The sequence below is a fragment of the Podarcis bocagei genome, assembly GCF_964188305.1.
Source record: "Podarcis bocagei genome assembly, chromosome: 1".
Taxonomy (NCBI): Eukaryota; Metazoa; Chordata; class Lepidosauria; order Squamata; family Lacertidae; genus Podarcis; species Podarcis bocagei.
In genome coordinates, this window is record NC_138125.1 from 21,495,976 (window position 1) to 21,517,789 (window position 21,814).

Consider the following 21,814-nt stretch of genomic DNA (forward strand, 5'->3'; position numbering starts at 1 on the left):
CTTTGTCAGCAGAGTTAACAGGCACTACCGGGATCAATAGAAGCACTGGCTGGCTTCATAGTTTTCCCCACATTGTGATTTTTGCATCTCTCTCTCTCTCTCTCTCTCTCTCTCTCTCTCTCTCTCACACACACACACACACACACACACACACACACAATTGGCGATATATTGTCAAGTCAATAGTTATGAATCCGATACGACAATGTGGACTTCAAATCGATTTGGGACAATAAATCGATATATTGCCTAGCCCTACTCTGCTGTGATTCTGCCCCCTGTTGGCAGAGCCAGGCAGAGGGCTAGTAAAAGGTAAAGGGACCCCTGACCATTAGGTCCAGTCGTGACTGACTCTGGGGTTGCGGCGCTCTTCTTGCTTTATTGGCCGAGGGAGCCAGCGTACAGCCGGGTCATGTGGCCAGCATGACTAAGCTGCTTCTGGCGAAGCACGCCCCAGTTGTGCCAGGCATGGCACCCCATTTTTCCCAAGCCACTTGATTCTCACTGTCCTCCTCTAATGCTGTTCCTGAGGGTAGTACGCAAGGATAATCTGAAAAAACTGGGCAGTCTAATTTGTGCAGTGAAATAGGGCTTTCAAAATCATCATTGGATGCAATCCTATACCCTTTCACAAAATCATCCCACTTCTTGTTCTTTTACTGTATTGCTGCTGCTTCTTTGGCGAGCACTCGTAGCCGAGTAAGATTGTCTTCCATGAAAACAGTCTTAACCGTGAGTCTGTAAGTGGTGGCCAATTCTGGATCCACATGTCTTTCCACAGTGGGGACATAGGTTTCCAGGTGGGAGTTGATCACGGTGAGGGATTGCCAAGCGTGCCTTCCTCTTCGCTTGTTTCTCTTTTTCACCCTGAGTTTGTTATTCTTCAAAGTCCATGGCTGCTATGGTAAAGGCTGTTCTCCAATTGGAGCGCTTGCAGGCCAGTGTTTCCCAGTTATAAGTGCTTATGCTACATTTTAAGAGATTTGCCCTGAGAACATCTTTAAACCTCTTTTGTTGTTCAGCAGTATTTCACTTTCAATTCTTGAGTTGGGAATAGAGTAGTTGTTTTAGAAGATGGTAATCAGGTATCTAAACAACATGACCAGTCCAACGAAGTTGATGTTGAAGAATCATTGCTTCAACACTGGTGATCTTTGCTTCTTCTAGTACACTGACATTTGTTCGCCTGTCTTCCCAAGAGATGTGTAATTTTTTTCAGAGACATTGTTGATAGAATCTTTCGAGGAGTTGGAGATAGGGTTTATAAGTGGTCCATGGTTTGCAAACATACAGTAAAGTTGGTAGTACAATGGCTTTGTAAATGAGCATTTTGGTTTCTCTGTGAACGTCCTGGTCCTCAAACACTTGTTGCTTCAATCAGGAGAAAGTTGAGCTTGCAGAACTCAGGCGATGCTGGATTTTGGCATCAAAGTTGGCCCTTGTGGAAAGGTAACTGCTCGGGTAGGAAAAGTGGTCGACATTTTCCAACGTTACACCATTAAGTTGAACCACTTTCCTGTTACTCAGGGAAGGTGTGGACTGTTGGATTATCATGCTCTACAGAATAGCCGCAAGCGAGCACCTTGTTTCTTGTGCCTTGGGATCTGGATATCACCTTTTGAGAGCCTTCAGAATTTAAGGAAGGACACTGACATCTATGGGCCATTTCAGGAGACTGGTTACTGTAATTCCTAAACTAGACCTTGATGGCCTATGGGAGAGCCCATCAAAGTGTGCCAAGTTCCTCCTAGTATTTTTAAAGCTTTTAAAGTGTGAAATTGATTTCTGAAAACTCCTGGAATAGTTTTTTCCTGCTTAAAAGGCCAGAGATCAAACAACGAGTGCCCAAACCATTTAAAATAGACACATTGGAGGTTTTTAAACAGAGGTTGGATATCCATCTGTCATGGATGATTTAGCTGAGATTCCTGCATAGCAGAGGGTTGAGCTAGATGACCCCTGGGGTCCCTTCCAACTCATAAGAGTCTATGATTCTTTGAAAAGCATTGACATGGTCCTGAGCTTCCTTGAAAAACTATGACATCTCCATACAGGGGCATTGTTGGTGCAAACAGGTACAGTATAAAAGCACAGTACTAGTGAAGCCCTATTCATCTGCCGACCTCATTTGCCCAGAGACACTTGTTTCAGTTTTAATATCAGGCAAGGTAGAGGGCACAATCCACATACAGTATTTGGCCTAGAAAATCTTGGCATTCCACAGCTCAGGGTTACTTTGATGGCCAACCTTCCCCTTCCCTCTGAAAGTCTGTCTAACTTTGCACCTCTACTTACAAATTAACGTATGTCATTGTTTTTCACATTTGCATCATGGCCCTTTGCCTCAAGTCTTTTGAGGGCCTAGCAATGCCCTCTCCTCTGTGTAAAGCCTACCATCCCCTTTTAGGGAATCTGAAAGCTCCTAGAGAGTTTCAGGTGAAGAATCCAAATTTCAGATTTGGGTCAGAAGAAGAGGAATCGCAAGTGGAGAGAGTGCTGTTGTGCTCATGTCATGTTTGTGGACTTCCCACAGGCATCTGTTTGGCCACTGAGAAGACAGGATGGGCCTCTGGTCTGATCCAGCAGGGCACTTCTTACATTCTGGATTCCAGTATCCTCCCAAATGGAACTGATGAAAACATGACGGTGGTGGTGGTAGTGGTGGTGATATTGATATATTTGCTTGGGCCCCTGGAATTCCTCATCCCCAAACATCCTAGCGGATGTAGTCAGTCAACTAAACAAAATCCAGTTTGAACACTTAAAATCTTTTATTCCCCCTTCCCCCACAAGAAGGCCAAATCCAATTGGCATCATAAGCATCTCTTATGTCACCCTCTTAGCCACACAATTCCCGTCCAAAAATTTCCGACATTGCTTAACAAAGGGCCAAAGTAGACATGATGATAATCGCACAGCTGGTAGCTTGTGTGATTGTTCTTTGTTCAGTTAAATAGCAACCACACTCATGGGCTATTGTGTGTGTATGTGTGTGTCCAGATTAGGACTGCAGCTGGTGATAGGTGGAGAGAAGGGAATTTACCCTTTGCTGCCACCAGGGTCCCAATCCAAATTCAACTGACCCCTTGGCAGCTACTATTTACTAAACAAAGGACAATCATGCTTAATGCCAGCTGTGTCATTGTAGCCGCCTCTAGATTGACCCAGACTCTGTTTCTTTAAAGGTGAGCCAAGTTTTCAAAAACAGGAAAGCAGATCCTCCCAAGTCAGCAAACCCAGCAGGACAGCTTTCCTACCCCCAACTCTGCCCCTTAAATTGGAGAAGCTCTAAATGTTGCTGGACTCGTATCTCCCATCATCCTTGACCACTAGCCATGCTGGCTGAGGAGTCCAACCACCTCTGGAGGGCCACAGGGTCTCCACTCCTGCCCTAGGTGCTCATACATAACCTGTATTTTAGTGTTTTGTTGGAAGCTGCCCAGAGTGGCTGGGGAAGCCCAGCCAGATGGGCGGGGTATAAATAATAAAATAATATTATTATTAAAGAATAGAATTGTATAGTTGGAAGGAACCACTAGGATCATCTAGTCCAACCCCCTGAAATGCAGGAATCTTTTGCCTGATGTGGGGCTTGAACACACAACTGTGAGATTAAGCTTTACCAACTGAGCTATTAAGACAGCATAAGGCATGTCTATGACTGAACTCTTTAACTGCCCTTAAGAGATCAGGATGTGACGTCTGCATTCACCCAAATTGATTCTGGATTTTTTCTGTTATCTCATGCAAAGGAATTCCTAATATTGGTTTTGCTGATGGGGGTCTTCTGGCACCACAAGATCAAATGACTGAGAAGCAAGGATTCGCTCTTCTCTCCAGCACTATATGGTTCATTTACCCCAGTCTGCCCCATCCCCCAGCTGCCTATATGTTCCCGAAAACTCTGTTGTAGTTTTCTTCTCACCATTTGATCTCTCTCCACTGAGAGAATTGCTCCTCTGCATTCTAGCATTCTGTGTCTTCCATAGTTTATGGGAAAATCCATTTTGTCTATACAAGGAGCAAGGATCATTTTTGGCTCCAGGGGCGAGATCCTTATCAGGGTCAGCCTCATGGACTGCATTTGTCTGGTGGGCAAGGCTGCACCCATGACATCATAATGATGCCGTGAGCAAGGTGCTTTGAAGTCCCAAAGTCAGGACTTCCAAGCACCTTTCAAAGCAGTCGCTTTGGTGAACGTTAGCTGTGTGAGCGGTCTCCTGGCAACTCTCTGCAGCTTTAGCAAACTGCGGTTCCCAGGACTCTCTGAGGGAACCCCTGACTGTTGAAATAGCATAAGAGTGCTTAAAACGCACGGTACGGATGTGACCTTTCTTCTTGTGGTTCTTGTTGCTATACCAGAACATAAGAAGAGCCCTGCAGGATCAAATCCCAGGCCCATCTTAGCACTCCTGTTAACTGCAGTAACCAACCCAGAGGAGCTTAGGGGAATCGTGCAAGCAGGACATTGACATGAAATACGACCTTAAGACATGTGGGCCATATTCATTCCATTGCAGGATCCTTGCCTTTAGAGCAGGAATTGGGGGGTGGGGACCTGTGGCACTCCTGATACTGTGGGACTCCCACCTCCCCCCAGCCAGCATGGCCAATGGGCAAAGCTGACGGGAGCTAAAGTCCAGCCACATCCCTGATTTAGAAGTTGCTATGCATTTTTACTCGCTGTGTCTGGAATGCAGCAGCCGAGGCTGCTGGCTTGAGTCTTGCCGTGTGTCTCGCCGAGGGGTTTCATTCAGATAGCATGAAACCGGGCCCCAAGTCAACGCTGCCTTTCACACGGGGCTAGCTGGCATGACAGTGCTGTTTGTGAAGTTTGGAAGCGGCTGCTTGCCTGAAGAAATGAATAGGGTTGCTTGTCCTCAAGGCAGCATGACAGAATGATGGATTCTCTGCTCTGTTTTTCTGACCCTGGCTGCTGCCTTCCCCCCACCCCCCGCAACAGATTAAAGAACTCACAGGCAACCTCAATAGGAACTCCTCGTCTTCCAGCCTGTCGTCGGGACCCAGTGGCCCTGATTCAGACACCTCTCATCCCAACACGCCTAATGTCGAGAGAAGCATGTCTGTCTCGGTGAAGGATCAGCGAAAAGCAATCAAGACCCTTTTGAACTGGGTCCAAAGGAAAACAAGAAAGTAAGCCAACTTTTCTCCCCCCCCCTTAAAAGTCGCCGCAAATCCCACTGCCAATCAAATGAAAGATTTCCATTAGTTATCTGTGTGATGAAATGGATTGGATGCATTCAAAGTGGATTTGAGGGCAAGCAATAGAACAGGCTCTGTAATTTTGCCTGTATCAGCCAAGGAAGATCTTGGGCTATGCAGCTGGGTTTTCCCTGTCCTTCCTGTTTCACAGTTCTGTGTTTTGTGTCAGTAATAAGACCCTATTCCGACTCTTCTTTGCAGCATACGTTGCCTTGGGGTGATCCCAAGTGTAAAGATGTGCTCATGGCTGGCCCTTTCATTAGCTGACATGAGGCACAAGGCCATCTCCCAGCTAATGTAATAATAATGATAATGATGATGATGATGATGATGATAAAGTTTTATTTATACCCTGCCCTTCGCGGTTTAAAAACTGGGCTCAGGGTGACTAACAGGAAATATAAAACATTGATTAAAATATGACTTAAAAACAGCATAAAATACAACATAAAATGCAGCATCAGTATCAATAGATTTCAATAGACCAGGGGTAGGGAACCTTTTCGGCCTGGTGGGTCAGATCCCTCCCTATCCCCACCACTGTGGGACAACTTTGACAGGTGAGTGGGACAACCCACCTGTGAAATCATCAGTGGCATCAGGTGACCGACAGATGCACTGTCCTGTCCACCTGTCAAAGTTTCTCGTGCTGCGCTTCCCAAATGCCCAGTGGTAAACGGGTTGTTGGATGCTTGGAAAATGATGTGCATGGGGCTTCGCCATGCCACTGGGACGCATGCCAGGCCAAATTTGGCTGGAGGTTCCCTACTCCTGGTGTAGACTATATTGAGCTAGATGGACCAATGGACTGCTTTGGTTGGTTTCCTACATTCCTTTGCTGACAGTTACCATTTGCCAGGCAAAAGCTCCCACTGTGGTCCTCTGAGGGTGGGCAGCAGGGCTAAGCAGCTGGATCTCTCTCACCCCATGATGGAGGAAAAGGCACCTGGTGTACAAAAACTCCCTCTTGTGAATGCTTAGAGTATGATGCATTTCCCTAAAGCTAGGAAGCCTTTGCACTGGAATAAATTTCTGTGTTATGAGAGTCTTGAACATGCCCATCTCCCTGTATGGATTTTCATACCACCTCTCTCCTTGGTACTCTCGCCTCCAGGTATGGGGTTGCTGTTCAGGACTTTACCAGCAGTTGGCGAAGTGGCCTGGCTTTCTTGGCGGTAATCAAAGCCATAGATTCGAGCTTGGTAGATATGAAGCAAGCTTTGGAGAAATCACCCCGGGAGAATTTAGAGGATGCATTCACTACAGCACATAACCACCTAGGTATCCCAAGACTTCTGGAGCCAGAAGGTAACTTGTTCATACCTAAATGTCTTCTGCAGGCTTTTGGGATTTACAGGCTGATCAGTGGGGCCTTGTGATCGTTACATTGTTTTATCTTTGTTTGTAAACCACTCTGAATTTTTTTTCTACACTCCAGTGTCATATAATTTTTTAATGAAATCAATAAGTAAAAGGAAATAAATTTAGATTCATCACGAGACAATATGTGTGTCTCCCCAGACATCATGGTTGAGTCGCCCGATGATCAGTCCATTGTGACCTATGTGGCACAGTTTTTGGAACATTTCCCAGAGCTGGAAGGGGTACGTATGTTCCTTCACTTCGCTTTTTGAATGTTTCTTTCCTGTAAATGTAGTTAGGTCACTCTCAGCGATAAGCACCTCCTCCACACTTAGGAGGAAGTTGGGTGATTGTTTCCCTCACCTGGCCTCCTTTACTTCAGTTCAGTTGTATTTACTTCACTAGGTCAACCCAATTCCCAACAATATGGACAGTGGGCAGCAAGTGTGGGTGGCTTTCCTCTTGTCTCCCCACCCCCTAGATTGGAAATGGCAAGAATCAAAGAGACACTGTTGGGATCTTGACTCTGCATGAGCAGTTCCTGAACTGCACCTGAGAAACCTGGAAGTTGAGAGGGCTGCAGGTATATCATTAGATGTTCATCAACTAAACACTCCCATAACTCACGGTAGGCCGCCCAATGCATCTCTGCATAAGGTGGCTTGGTCACTTCTGACTATTGCAGAGACACAGCAGAAACACCCTCTGCCCTCAGAGGAGACCAGCCATTGCATGTCTGCATGTGAGTCACTGCTCTTGGTTTGCCTCCTTACGGTTGGGAAGCGCGCAGCAACTCAGGCAGAGAAGTCTTATTGTTTCCTATGATGATAGCAAGTCTTTGGTGGGCTGGTGGAAGCGTGGCTTAATTGTTCCAACAACTACCTTGCAAAAAGAAATATTATTTATCAAATGATGGTGATGGTGATGATGATGATTTATTTAATGTTGTATAGGAAGATTTTTCAGATCCGGACAAGGACTTTGCAGCTGAATCTCCTTTCCACGTCAAAGGGACACCAGGGGAAGAAAATCAAGGGAAGGTTTTGATTTTGAATGAGAATGGGAAGCACACCTATACCGGTCACCTGGACAGAAGCCAGTCTTCACCTCCAAAAATCTATATTCCTGGTTCGCCCCTTAATCCAGAGAACCCAAGTTTTCATATGGCAAATGAGGAGATTAATGACAATCTGCAGCAGCAACTATCAGATCATTCAGAGACTTCCACAGAAGAACCTCAGAGGCCGAGCTCACTGCCAATAACAGAGCCTGTTGATTATCGGTCCAGTTCTGCTGCCAACATTCTTGCCAATAATGTAAACGGGTCTGAAGGGGATCAGCTGAGTATGTCCGATTCACCAACCCAGAGCGATGACCTTCTTCCGCCAAGTTCACCTCCGTATCACAAACATTCTGTTGAACCTGCTGACTCTTCGGGAGTCGATTCTGAAGAATTCAGCAAGAACAAGCCAGCCACTGAAACAAAAGAATCATCTGATGGAAAGCCTTGCTCATCCCCTCTACCTGAAAACGTACCGGAACATCTGACAACGGAATTTGAACATCCAATTCCAGCTGCTGATGAGCAAGATAGCACAAAGAAATATATATTAGAATTGTTGAACAAGGAAATATCTAAGCTGCCAGAAAAATATGACCATGCAACGCAGTCTTCTTCTTTAAAGGAAGGACATGCTACTCACCAGGAAACTGGTGGACCTGATTTCAACGATTATTCAGAAGAGTGTTACCCATTGGAACGTTTTTCTCCAGTTAGAAACACTCCCAAGAGCCTAGATATTACTAATGAAGACAGCTCGGTGGGTGAAATGATGGCAAACCCTTCCAAAATCTCAATAATCCCCCATGACCTCTTCTATTACCCCCATTATGACGTTCCCATATCGGACGTCTTGGATGCTTTTGCTACACCCGGCGCAGACCCTACCCTCTCGGAAAACAACAAGATCTGCGCCGAGCTTTTAGTAAACTGTTTGGCGGAGAAAGAGTTGCTTGACCAAAACGCTGAGAAGGATATTTCAAAGGCAGGCCTACACACGAGTAATGCAGCACCAACAGCCTTGGATGATAAAAGCCCGGAGAAGCAGAAAAAAGATGCTCGTGGTCACACCAAGGCTTCCCTTAACAAGGCTGCTGCAGAAGGGAAGAATGTGATACTCAAAGCAAACAGCGTGGATTCTGCTCACTCAGATGTCCCTGTGGTACGGTTGCTTTTTGCACTTACTTGTTTGCTTGTGCCAAATTCTTCCCTTGCACTGGATGCCATCTAAATTATTATAGAGAAGCTTACACCATAGTTCTTTTTCTGAGAGCTCTGGTGACTAGCAACTGCTTGGGTCTACCCCCCTGGTGTTGCACCTAGAAGTAGTCTTTAAATGCAGAGATGGAGAACCTGTGACCTTCCAGGTGCTGTTGGGACTCCAACTTCCATCAGCCCCAATTATTGCCATTGGTTGGGGCTGATGGGAGTTGTAGTCTGGCAACATCTGGAGAGACCCAGGCTCCCCACCCCTGACTTAAATGCTTATATTTAAATATCTGGGATCAGGCTCATTGACTGGTCAAACACACACTAACCAAATTGGGTGGTTGCTGCTCCCATAGAGAGTCTTATTCCCATGAGAGTCAGGGAACTTGTCTTCCACCAATGTGACTTCTTCTTGGCAGAAGTAGTAGATGGTACTGCAGTTTAGATTGTGAGCCTCTGGAGCAATGCAGTATTTTCATGTGGTATACTATGGGTTGTGTCCAACTAAATCCTACTCAAAGTAGACCCATTAAAATCAGTGGTCGTGACTAACTTAGGTCCATTGATTTCAATGACTCTACTCCGGGTAGGACTTAGTTGGATACAACCGTATGACCCGATTTGGTAGCCATTAAAATAAGGTGTAATATCAGCCTAAAATGATAGTTTAATTTGGACTCGCTTCTGTTTGGCTTGATGTATTGTCCTAAGAGGTTAGCTCTGTTTGGGGAAGTGAGATCTTCAAGTGGCAAGTCTCTCACTGTATGTACTGATCCTGCAGCTGTGTTCATAGATGTGTTTGTGTTTTATTGGGTGTTAGAAAATCCCAGGGGTCATTTCACAAATAACACAATCCCAGATTTACCATGCAGGTGTACTCTCAACAGGGAGCTGTAGCCAATCCTGCCTTTTCTTGTGAGTTTGCCTCTATGGTGCCCTTGGTTTCAAACACCTATCTGTCACAATTGCACTATAGGTGCAACACCTATACCTAAACACCAAACGTAAGGTTGGATCCAGACCAACTTAGTTGCACTTCATTCCCTTTGACATCAGTGGAACATCAGTCAGAATTAATTTGCCCTGTTGATTTCAAGGAGGCCAAAGTTCAACTAAATTAGCCTCGATGCAAACCATGATGTGTGAAGCAGCCCTGAACCTGGATACTTGGTTGGTTTCATTTCTCCTTCGCTTTTCTTGAAAGTGTCCCAAGCATCATTTGGCAGTGACGCTGTATACATTTACTTGTTTAGGAAACAGTTGTCAAAATGAGAAGATCAGCTTAAGGATGGACAACATGTTCTGTCCACACATAACCCCACTTTGTTCAGCTTGTTTTGGTATCGGTAGGGCCCTACTTGCATTCTGGCGCACTAAAACACCCTCTGAGACAGAGGTCGTCAACATGGCAGCCCTCAGATGCTGTCAGACTCCAATTCCCAGCAGCCTCAGCCAGCCTAGCCAATGCGTAGCAATATTGGGAGTTGGAGTACAGCAACATCTGGCGCCAAATGAGTTGTGGAACCCAGTATGTGAAATTATCTGCCCCAGAAGAATAGATAGCTTTGTACTTCACAATTTTTCCATTGCCACCTGAGGATTTCTTTTTCCAATGAGATTTTAAGTTGATTGTTGTACAGAGTTCTTCTAGTTGGTCTAGGGTATCTCAGTGTTAAGATCGCTGCCTTTTGTATTTTCAGTGACTTTTCGTTTGATTGTTGCTTGTTAGCCACTTTTATTTTGTAGTGGTGGGGAGACAGGGCAGAAATCCTTCCCTCCACCCAGCTACCCACCTCTGTATCTATTTTATTTTGATGTTGTTTGCCAGCTTCCTGCCACTTTGGGAACCTCTATTTTGCTGGGTAGCGGGCAAAATAGAAATCCCTCTGTCTAAGTATGTGTGTGTCTAGTTAGCCTGCTAGCTAAACAAGCAAGTGGATGTAGTTTGCCAATATAAAGAAGAAAAAAGGAGCTTCAAAGATTAAATAGGTGGATCTTGATAAACTTGTACGAACTCTTGCTTTTAAAAACCTGAACTATCATCATTTTTATTTTTAACAGATAGTGGTAAACCAGTTTGATGCTGCGGCTGAAGAAAGAAAACTGCCAGAAGAAAGGAGCAAAAAGAAAGAGAAAAGGAAGAACAAGTCAATTTTTCAAGGAGAAAACAACCCAAGTCCGAAAGCTGGCTCCACCCGGCTACTAGATAAGCTAGAGGAAGAATCCACAGACCATCAGGGGCTTTCAAGGTGCTTTCCGTTTGCTTCTTTGGTTCCTAAACACAAAACCCGTCTTGCCACTTTTTCTTGTCTGGTTTCCAGGCAAAGCTTATTTGCCTGCCACGTCTCATATTTTGCTGGCCTTCTTGGCTGTAGTCCTGGACAGCCATAGAACAGGCAGGGGAGGAAAAGTCCAGGCAGCCGGATGCATTCGGGAAGGGCGAGGTGCAGCCAAAATCTAAGCACTTCTGGGACCTGCTGGGTGATCAGCTCCCATAAGTGCCGAATTGTGTTTAAGCCCCATTGGCTTCAGTGGAAGAATTTAGCACAAACATGCTTCGGTTCTTAACGATGACTGATCTCCAAGCAGAATGAGCAAGTTGCTTCCCCCACCCACCTGCCCGCCCCTGAAATTGGCTCTGGAGTGTCAGGGGAACCCCCAGATCAGCACACAGGTGGAGAAAAGGGGCTCGTTTCATCTGGTAAACTGAAATACTTGCGCAGATGGAACAGTTAGATGAGCACTGACTGGCAGCAGCTCTCCGGGGTTTCAGACAAGGGCCATTCCCAGCCCTATCCAGACTTGTAAGGTTTGAACCTAGGACTTTTCTGTGTGCAAAGCAGATGCTGAGCTATGGGCCTTGACCCATCTCTGCAGTAGCACTCAGTGGGAGGCTATTAAATGTCTGGATGAGTTGTGCATGTGGAGAGGGAGGGGGAGGGAGGGAGGGAGAGAGAGAGGGGGGGGGAGAAAGGAGACTTTGTGGGGGACTCACTGCTGAATATAGGATTCTGATCCTGTTCTTCCAGAATCATCATTTAGTACAATGAACCAAACTCGTTAAACCTTGTTAGCACAATGGGGATTCTCAAGCAAGCTTTATGCATTCAAGTAACATTGTTTTATATGTATTTTTAATCTGTTGGAAGCCGCCCAGAGTGGCTGGGGAAACCTAGCAGGTGGGGTATAAGTAATAAATGATGATGATGATGATGATGATGATGATGATGATGGTATTATATCTACCGTATTCACCCAAATATAAGCTGCTCCCTTCCTGGCCTTGGATGCAGATGGAGAAGTATGTGCAGGGCGGGCGCCACTTCACCACGCTCTAGGTGTTGTTTGCCCTACACTCCTGGCTGTATACCATAATGTTGCGAATATAAGCAGCACTTTTCACGGTCAGAATTGGGGGGGGGGGTATTTTGAGCCAATATGGTATTCTCACTTTCAAGATTTTTTGTCCTACCTAGCAATTTCACTGGGCCACCTCAACACCATTTCCTTTTCCTGCTCTATAACCCCTAGGAAACTATTTTGGATGTTCCTCATTTCATCCCTTAATCCTCACTGCCTTGTCCTCTTCTCCATAAGCTCTACTCATTCTGGAGAGAAAGGGTGCGGGCAGCAGAAGTTCATGCTTTATCCCTAGATGCAAACTTGGGAGTTTGGTCACTTTCTCTCCCAGAGCTATGGTTTCTCTACAGTGTTGCATATGAATTTGGGCTGGGATCGTTAATTAGATTGCAGTAAATGGGAATGCTGGTTGCAGTGGAGTTTGAGAACCATGCAGGAGATAAATGTCTTTGGACGATACGGTGTTGTGCATAACTTGAAACTGGGGTGGAGAAGAATGTCTAGCAAGTGTTTTGTCTCTTTAGACCACGCCTTGCAAAAGTGTTAGAGATGGGCTGTCTTTCCAATCAAGCTTCTCTTACATATTGATTCAATTAACCTTTTCAGGGTCAGCCACAGCGATCCCAATGTCGTTTCCCAAAGATATTTAGCAGAGTCGACCAGTAAGGTAAATATATGCATGTCTCTCTCTTTTGCATATTCATTCAAAATCAAGCTAGTACAAGATGGCTTTAAATACCGTATTTTTCGCTCTATAGAACGCACCCGACCATAGGACGCACCTTGTTTTAGAGGGGGAGAACAAGAAAAAAAAAGTATGCCCCTCTCTGTGCAGCGCCCCTTCAGCGAAGTGGCAGGAGAAACAGAGCCCCTTCCATCTCTCCTCCCGCTTAGCTGAAGGGGCGCTGCGCCTTAGTTGAAGGGGCACCTACCCTTCAGCAAAAGGAACCCGAAGCCTCCGAAGGGGTATTACTCAGAAGGATGGTGGGAATGGGTGATTGGCAGATAGGTGTGGTAAACCTGTTGACGACTGTTAATGACTGCAATTGGTCTTACAGGAAAAAGCAAAGGGTGAGATGATAAAACACGATAAAGCTATTTTTAGTAATATTCCTCCCCACCCTCTCACTATATATAAGGGTCTGGTGACTTCTGTTTCAGTGTATCTGAAGAAGTGTGAATGCACACGAAAGCTCATACCAAGAACAAACTTAGTTGGCCTCTAAGGTGCTACTGGAAGGAATTTTTTTATTTTGTTTCGATTATGGCAGACCAACACGGCTACCTACCTTTAACTATTCAAATGATCAGTTACTGATTTCATGGCAAAAGATTTGAGCTCCATAACAGCTTACAACAATCCCAAATACTTAACCAGTTTAGGGTCTTAAGATCTGTGAAAGTTTGGGTACTGCGGTGTGTTTCATTTCTTGTTTTGTTCTCTGATGCTGGCTTATTGCTGTGTTTAGATTTCATGGTTTTCATTTTTTTTAAATGTAACCATTTCCCCTTGATTGTAAGTTGTCCGGAAGACTTTTTTACAGTGTGGGATATAAATACTGTAAATACACCTGTTATATCTTTTACAGTCCAGGCTATTTAATTATATTGTTGTGACTATTTGGATTTGATTATTTTCCAGGAACTTGGCAGCACTGATGTTCCAAAGAGCACAGCTACAAGTGAAATTGCTAGCTCCTCTTCCAGGTGGGCACTTACCCTTCTTTCATAAGTTGAGCCTCAGGGTGAAGACAGACACCAGCTTTGACTGCAAGCCTCAGTTTTGCAAAGGATAAGCTCCAGTCAGGAGCTGCAAGTGGAACTTTGTCTCTTTACCTACCATACACCTTACGTTATTTGGCATTAAGTATGGGGCAGGTGGGACGCAGGTGGCGCTGTGGGTTAAACCACAGAGCCTAGGGCTTGCTGATCAGAAGGTCAGCGGTTCGAATCCCCGTGATGGTCCCTGCTCCTGTCAACCTAGCAGTTTGAAAGCATGTCAAAGTGCAAGTAGATAAATACCTCTGGCGGGAAGGTAAACGGTGTTTCCGTGCTCTGCTCTGGTTCGCCAGAAGCGGCTTAGTCATGCTGGCCACATGACCCGGAAGCTGTACGCCGGCTCCCTCAGCCAATAAAAGTGAAATGAGCACAGCAACCCCAGAGTCGGTCACGACTGGACCTAATGGTCAGGGGTCCCTTTACCTATGGGGCAGGTGGGCGTGGCTTAGGGAAAACAGCCTCATAGCCAAATTAGGACCCTGCTTAGCCTGATTTGGCCCATGGCCTAGTGCAGTGTTTCCCAAACGTTTTTGGGCAACGGCACACCTGTGTACTAAAAAAAAATCTCGCGGCACACCACCATTAAAGCCCCGCCCCGTGACGTCAGCGCGCAGCGTCACGCCGGGAGGGACGCACAAAAGTGAACGTTTTTTCCCTCGGCAGCTCCTCTCAGCTGCGCTCAATCCGCCTCCGCGCAGGCTGAGGGAGGGAGGGAGGGGCGCGTGTGACCCGTCTCTGCTGGGAGACCAAACCCAGCGAGACAGAGTCGCGCGGAGGCGCCCAGGCAGCGCTGCCGGCTGCGAGGAGGAGCGCCAGGCAGCAGCAGGAGGCGCGGCCTCTCCTCGCCACCCCCGCCCCGCCTCTCGCCGCCCGACTCGCCCGCCTCCCTCCAGGCATCTCGCGGCACACCAGCCGGTGTCTCACGGCACACTCGTGTGCCGGGGAACACCGGTTGGGAAACACTGGCCTAGAGGTTCTCTATGCCTGCAGTGGAGTCTGAGGACAAGAAGGATTATGCCCTGGTTGTTATTTATTCCTTGTTATGCTTCCTTATCCCAACTCCATGTTGCCCCCTACACATGCACACAGACACGAAGACGTAACTTAGATTAATGCCAATCAGAACAGCAATCTGTCTTTTTGCTTCTTCCTCCATAAAGTGCCACATATTCCAGCGCTATGTAATGATTGGTAATTCTGACTTTGCATTTTTATTTGCATTTTTATTTATTTATTTTACACTTGAAAGTCCTGTTCCAGAAAAGATTTTCTACTTCCTGTCAAACACCGATTGTAGGGTAACCCACAAGGTCTCTCTTTTTGCCCTAGCAGCGTTGAAAATCCGGACAAGGGTTATTAAGGAGATTGCATTCGATTGCTTTGGGGATAATGATTAATGATTTTGTCTGTATTAAATATGTAAGTTAGATGTGACTTATGCAGCGTTTCAAAGATGTAGGTTTTATGTATGATTCCAGGCAGCAACGTGATTTTACGCAGTATTTTATACTGTTGGGTTTTATATTGCATTTACAGTGGTACCTCGGGTTACATATGCTTCAGGTTACATATGCTTCAGGTTACATATGCTTCAGGTTACAGACTCCGCTAACCCAGAAATAGTACCTCAGGTTAAGAACTTTGCTTCAGGATGAGAACAGAAATAGCGCGGCAGCAGCGGGAGGCCCCATTAGCTAAAGTGGTGCTTCAGGTTAAGAACAGTTTCAGGTTAAGAACGGACCTCCGGAACGAATTAAGTACATAACCAGAGGTACCACTGTATTTATCTTCTATGCGAATGGCCTATGGCCCAAGCATTAAAAAAACTGACTCACTGACACTTGAAATATCTGTGTGCCACCTTTTTCTGCCAAATGGCATTTCAGCATGACATAACGAAATTTCCATTATTTTTAAAAATGATTATCCTAATAGAGAATAGCCAGCCGAATTAATAAAAAAATCTGCCATTGGGGGGCTAAAAAGTCGATAATAGCAATTTAACTAATTCAGCAGGCTCTAAACTATACACAAGCCAAATGCAGTGAAGCAAACCAAATTCTGCGATGCATTAAACCAATGAAACTAGCTACTGAAAGCTCCAATAATCAGTATTTTCTTTTCCTTGAACCTGGAAGGGTAGTAATGAAGGTGTCCGGAGTAGAAGTGACTTAGTGGATGTGGTGGAGCCTGGCACGTGAGTCGCTGCTGCTTAGTGAGAGGGAAAGTGGCAAGGAGGTCAGCACAGTGCAGTTCCATTGGCAGGAGCACTGGATTGACTCTGATGATGTGTTTGCACCACGCCCATCTCCCTGCTGCCTTGCCTCTCTCTCTCCTGGTAGGCAACAGCGACCCACCTGCTAGGAGGCTAGCATAATGTCCCAATCCCAGTGAGCTGCTTCTGGCCTGGTGGATCAAATTTGGAATTCCACAAGGCTCCCTCTCTGCAGTAGCTGCCCACCTTCAGCCAAGGTACTCTGAGATAGGCCTCCGGTGACTATCTTTCTTCCTATTCCTTTGCAGGAAGAGAAAAGACCTTGAAAAGAAAGACTCTTCTGACAAGGCCAGTGTGCCTACACCCTCTCCGCGGACAGACCAGCCTGAGCTGTTTTACTTCATTGTTTTCCTCTGGGTGCTGGTCTACTGCTTATTGCTCCTTCCACAGCTAGTTAGCAGCCCCCTTTGATCCCTGTGAGTGAGCCAGAATAATAAAAGATAGCGGCTTGATGTTCTTTGTTTGATGTGCCCCTAAATGCGTTTCTTCAGGAGGTAGAAATGTTAGCCAAAGTACAGGACTCCACACACCCCTCCCCTGAATTCAGAGCTCGTTCTTTTACTCAGGTGGCTTGTTACATTATGAACATTCAGCTCACCTGACTTTGTGTACATATAGTATATATTTATATAGATAGGTAGGTAGAGATTATATATATATCGAGAGAGAGAATGAAGACGTTGGGATAATTACTTCATACTGGCAATTTTTGTATGTCTGTGCCTTGCTTTATAGGATGTTAAATTAAATGAATAATCTCTTAGGGGAAAAATCCTAGATTTAGAGAGTTCTAGTCTTCAAAAAGAATCATTCTTATACTTCGGATTTTATCTACAGCCATGAAATCTGCCAAAAATATATATGTGTGTATTTTTTGTGTTGCCTTTTCAGTAGAAATTTTTGATTGAAGAAAGTTGTCCTTCCTCCATAAACTGAAACAAGATGTAATTATTTTATTATCTAACATGTGCAGCTAGAGCCAATCTAAGGCTGCAGTCCGGTACCCACTACTGAATTCATTGGACTTACTTCTTAGTAGACATGTATCGGATTGCACTATATAGTCTATGCTAGAAGAATCTGGAATAGCTCCAGAGAACTTTTTTAAGAAGTATGTGATATGGCTCAAGACCAGAATTTAACCAACTTTGAAGTTAATGTATATGGGATTGTGAAGGAATGGCAGACAGTGATTTAGGTCAGGAACGGGGAACCTGCGGCTCTTCAGGTCTTCACTGTTGTTGTTTTTAGTCCTCAAACAATACTTAATTGATGTGATACACAACCTTTGCATTGTTTCCTTTTTAATCCAATGTCCTTTGTATTTAAATGAATGATGTGGTATAGTATCACAATCGTTGGCATCTGTCTGTTTCGGGAGACAATGGAGGAGTGCACCTGTGGAGGTGAAGTCAAACCATTGGAGAGTTACAGTGCTTGCTGTGGCTGTAGAGATTGCTACAGGGGAGACATGTTTTATTGCAGGCGGGGCAGATGAAGGCTTCTGGTTTTGCTGCTTCAGGTGTACCATGGATTAATTACATAATTATGTAAAATTTCACCACAGTGAACAGCAAGATGAACAATGTGGCTTTTGATGGAAGTTGAACTGCAGTGGTACAGAACCGGCGTGGCGTGCTATAGACATGGGGCAGAATAGAAATGGATGCCTGCTTACATCGCAAGAAACTCCAGTTACCATCAGGCAGTGGCAAGGCATGATGGGAGTTGTAGTCCAACAATTCCTGGAGGGCCACAGGCTCCCCTCAGCCTTGCTCTAGATAAAAATGAAGGAGGGACCCTGTTTATCATTTTTAGTGGAAATGTATGGAAGAAATGTTGTTATTTAGAACTGTATCAGTGTCATGAGGGTGGACAGGAGAGAAGATGAGCCATAGAGGTGAGGTGAGAGACTGTGTTTTATTGACCAAGGTAGGAAAGTTGTTAGCCTCTGGTTGCCATACTAGAATCTGTAAAATGCTCAGTCCATGGTTCTCTCAGCATAATCCCGTAGCACCAGAGCTGCAGTGTCAATGGCTGGCATTATTATATAGTGGATTCCAGTGTGTGTCTTGTAGATGCTTCTTCCTCTACCTTCGCACAACCGGAATTTGCTTCGTGTGTTGAGATGTCAACGAACGTGAACCAGAGTTGGGATGTCAACAAGCGTGAACAATGGGGTCTCAATAATGGTTAGGTTTCCCAGATAAAACTCATAATGTCCCAGTGGATGGCAATAAGGACATAAGTTGGATCAGACCTATATCCATTTTGTCCACCATTTGGTTTCCAAAAGCAGCTAAGCAGATCCTTTTGGAGAGCTCAGAAACGGAGCATGAAGGAACCTGCTGCCACAGGAGGCAGTGATGGCCACCAGCATGGATGGCTTTAAAAGAGAATTTGGCAAATTCATGGAGGACAAGCGTATCCATGACTACTTTCCATGATGATGATGCTCCTCTACCTGCCCTGAATCCCTGCTACTGGGAATCACAGCTGGGCAGTGTGCTCATGTCCAGTTTGCAGGCTTCCCATTGAGGCATCCGGTTGACCACTGTGAGATCAGGATGCTGGGCTGGGTGGGCCATTGGCCTGATCCAGCAGGCTTGACATGTTCTGAATACAGAGGGTAGAGTCTGTTGCACCTCTTTGAATGTAGGCCCAGTTCATGCAATGAGAAGATTGTTACCACACTCCCTAGATTCATGCAGCAGAGAATGAGGAAATAGAATAGCCTGTGCCACCTCAGACTGCAGGTGGGGAAAATACCATTTTTAAAAGCTCTCCTGTGTAGATAAATTGATAGATATATATAAAAGTTCCAAAGAATCAACAGCCTTTCTTTGTTGTGTCCTGTCTTTTGCTAGAGACAAGGAACACAGAGAAATGATGTCGCCTGTCTGCAGTAAGAAATAATACCGTCAGTTCAGCTTGCCCTAGGGAAGGTTTTAAAAGGCCATCCAGCCTGTTGACATCCCAAGCTCACCTTGTCCCAATTTCAAATTATTCAAGCCTCTTTGATGTCCCTGAATTGACCCAAACGCATGGCGGTTCTGCTGGGCTTTTCTCAGCCGCATTAACTCCATTACTATTGCCTCTGCTGCCGTCTGCATGTAACAGCGGCCAAACCTCTGGGGTTTTATTTCCGTGTCAGATTAACGTGGCAGGAAGAGGACCTTCTCCGTGTGACATGATTTTGGCTGTTTTGAATTGTGCACGTCCGTTTTGGCAAGCATCCTGATCACTGGGAGAAATCATTTGAAGGCAATCCTGCTGAATTTCCCCAAATGTGTCATAGCTGCATTTTTGTTTTGTAAAAAAGTCAAGTCATCTATGACGAGCAGCACGATACGTCAGAAAAGTGTTTCTCTTGCCGCTCGATGCTACTGATATTCTTCCAAAATGATTCCTCTGCCAGGAAAACAAAAGGGCTGCAAGGATGACTGTATTATTATTATTATTATTATTTCTCCCTTTTCACCCCAGTGCTTACTAACTAGCCATTCAAGCGGCAGAGCGCTCAGATTAAACCAGACGCAGTCTGCAGCTGCTGCCCTAAACATCATGCAGTTGATAGATCATGCGGGTTAGCAAAACAGAATTTGTCTCTTGAACAGTGCCGAGAAACCTTCCTGAATTTACGGGAAGTGGAGAATGCTGCGGGAGAAGCAAACAGTGGTGTGTTGTCTGCCCACTCAGTTTTCCCATAGCTCTTAGTGTAATTTGGAGGATGCTGTTGTAGGAGGCTAAGAAATCCCATTTCTTAGCTTTTGCAGCACATAACTGCCCTGTTGCAGCTGCAGCCCTCCTGCCCATTAACAGCGCAATCCTCAGCATTTTCACTCGGTGGGGCTTGCTCCCATGTAACTCTGATTAGGACTGCAGGCCCAATCGTGCAACAAGGACAGCTAAAACCATCTAGTGCCGTCTAGTCAAATTCCGTCCCTTAAGCAGCATGAGAGACCTCATGGCTCTCTGCCAACGAACAGCTGATTGTTGGGCTTGCAGAGGCAGAGCCAGTGATCCCAGCAAAGGCACAGGAGTTTGCAAGCACTGGCAATCAGGTGGTCCTTAGCATCTGCAAAGCTCTGTGCCTTTTCTGGCGCAGCTTGATTTTAGACCATACAGACAAAGGAAAAGGGGTCACTTGATGTCACTCTGATGTTCAGTGATGGACACTTGGGCGGCTGCACTTACCGTATTTTTCATGCCATAAGACGCACCTAGTTTTTAGAGTAGGAAAACAAGAAAAAAAATATTCTGAACGAAACAGTGGATGTATGATTTTTGTGGTTCATGCTGTGGCCACAGACATGATATATGATTTGACAGTGAATTTGGGGTAGCCCAATGCAAAAATCCTGAGGATCCATGTGGATCCATGCTTTGTAACCAGGTTTTGGTGCCATTGCGGCCCCATGAAACAGTGGATGTGGTTTTTTGTGTGTGCAGGCTGTAGCCATGGACATGCTATGTGATCTGATGGTGAATTTGGGGTTACCCAGTGCAAAAATCCCGAGGATCCATGTGCTTTTACCTCCCCCCTCCCAGGCAGCCTCCTTTATTGCTAGCGTCCCTTATCTCCCTCCTGATCGCTTGCCATTCAGCTGTTCAGCGGCTTCCTTTCAACACCCCCTTCCCTCTTGTTTGCCTGAGCGTCTTTTCCTTAGCTGGAGCAGTTTTTTGCTCCTCCTTTTCTTCTAATTTCTCTCCTCATTGCTTGTTTTAGTATTCCTGTCTCCTCTCCTTGCAAGTTCGCTGTCTTTACCTCCCCATTCCCAGGCAGCCTCCTTTATCGCTAGTGTCCCTTATCTCCCTCCCAACTGCTTGCCAATCAGCTGCTCAGCGGCTTTGTTTCAACACCCCCTTTCCTCTTTCTAAAAAAAACAAAACAAAACACAATCTGCTTTTTGCCTCTGGGCAATTTGGCTCCAGGGACAACGCATTCGCTCCATAAGACGCACAGACTTTCCCCCTTACTTTTTAGGAGGAAAAAAGTGTGTTTTATGGAGCAAAAAATACAGTACTTGTGGAGTTATCCTGCAGGGGGCAGGGGAGGTAAGAATGTAGTTTGCCAATCCAGATCCAGCTCCCCATGCCTGCGTTAACGTGAAGACACACAAGACCCTTCCAAAGGCAGCATCTCCTGCACCCGAGGGATCTTCAGCAGATGCCTACCAACCTTTCTGTGCAGGCTCCCCCCCCCCCCAAAAAAAGAGGTGCCACACTCTCCCTTGGCAGTCTGTTCCACTGCTGAACTGTTTAAGAAATGGGCCACATTCAGCCAAGTAGTTAAATAACTAAAATTCTTCACTTAAAGCACCAAAGGAAGAAGCTCGCATTTCCAGAGGTGAAATCCTGAAACCCAGAACTTTTGTTTAAATATATACTGTATTCCAGTATTCTAGTCCTCAGGGTTGTAGAGAAAAATAGAGAACCTTATTTTTTTAAAAAGGAAAAGAAGATCCTGAAGGCGCTTAACCAGAGTTTGTAAATGAATTGAAGCAAACCAATGTGATGTAGTGGTTCAGCACTCTTACCTAGGA

General features: G+C 45.5%; 1 protein-coding gene across 4 annotated transcripts in view; it reads left to right on the forward strand.

Moving 5' to 3' along the window:
• Positions 1–21,468, forward strand: part of CLMN (calmin) — a 78,849-nt gene extending 57,381 nt beyond the window's left edge. For all 4 annotated transcript variants that reach the window (XM_081172829.1, XM_081172830.1, XM_081172831.1 and 1 more), the window contains 8 exons: positions 4,964–5,154; positions 6,338–6,531; positions 6,745–6,827; positions 7,539–8,807; positions 10,916–11,103; positions 12,821–12,881; positions 13,857–13,921; positions 16,517–21,468. In XM_081172829.1, coding sequence (XP_081028955.1) covers positions 4,964–5,154; positions 6,338–6,531; positions 6,745–6,827; positions 7,539–8,807; positions 10,916–11,103; positions 12,821–12,881; positions 13,857–13,921; positions 16,517–16,679 — 2,214 coding nt within the window. In that variant the 3' untranslated portion in view covers positions 16,680–21,468. The remainder of the gene's footprint in view (positions 1–4,963; positions 5,155–6,337; positions 6,532–6,744; positions 6,828–7,538; positions 8,808–10,915; positions 11,104–12,820; positions 12,882–13,856; positions 13,922–16,516) is intronic.
• The last annotated feature ends 346 nt before the right edge of the window (positions 21,469–21,814 follow it).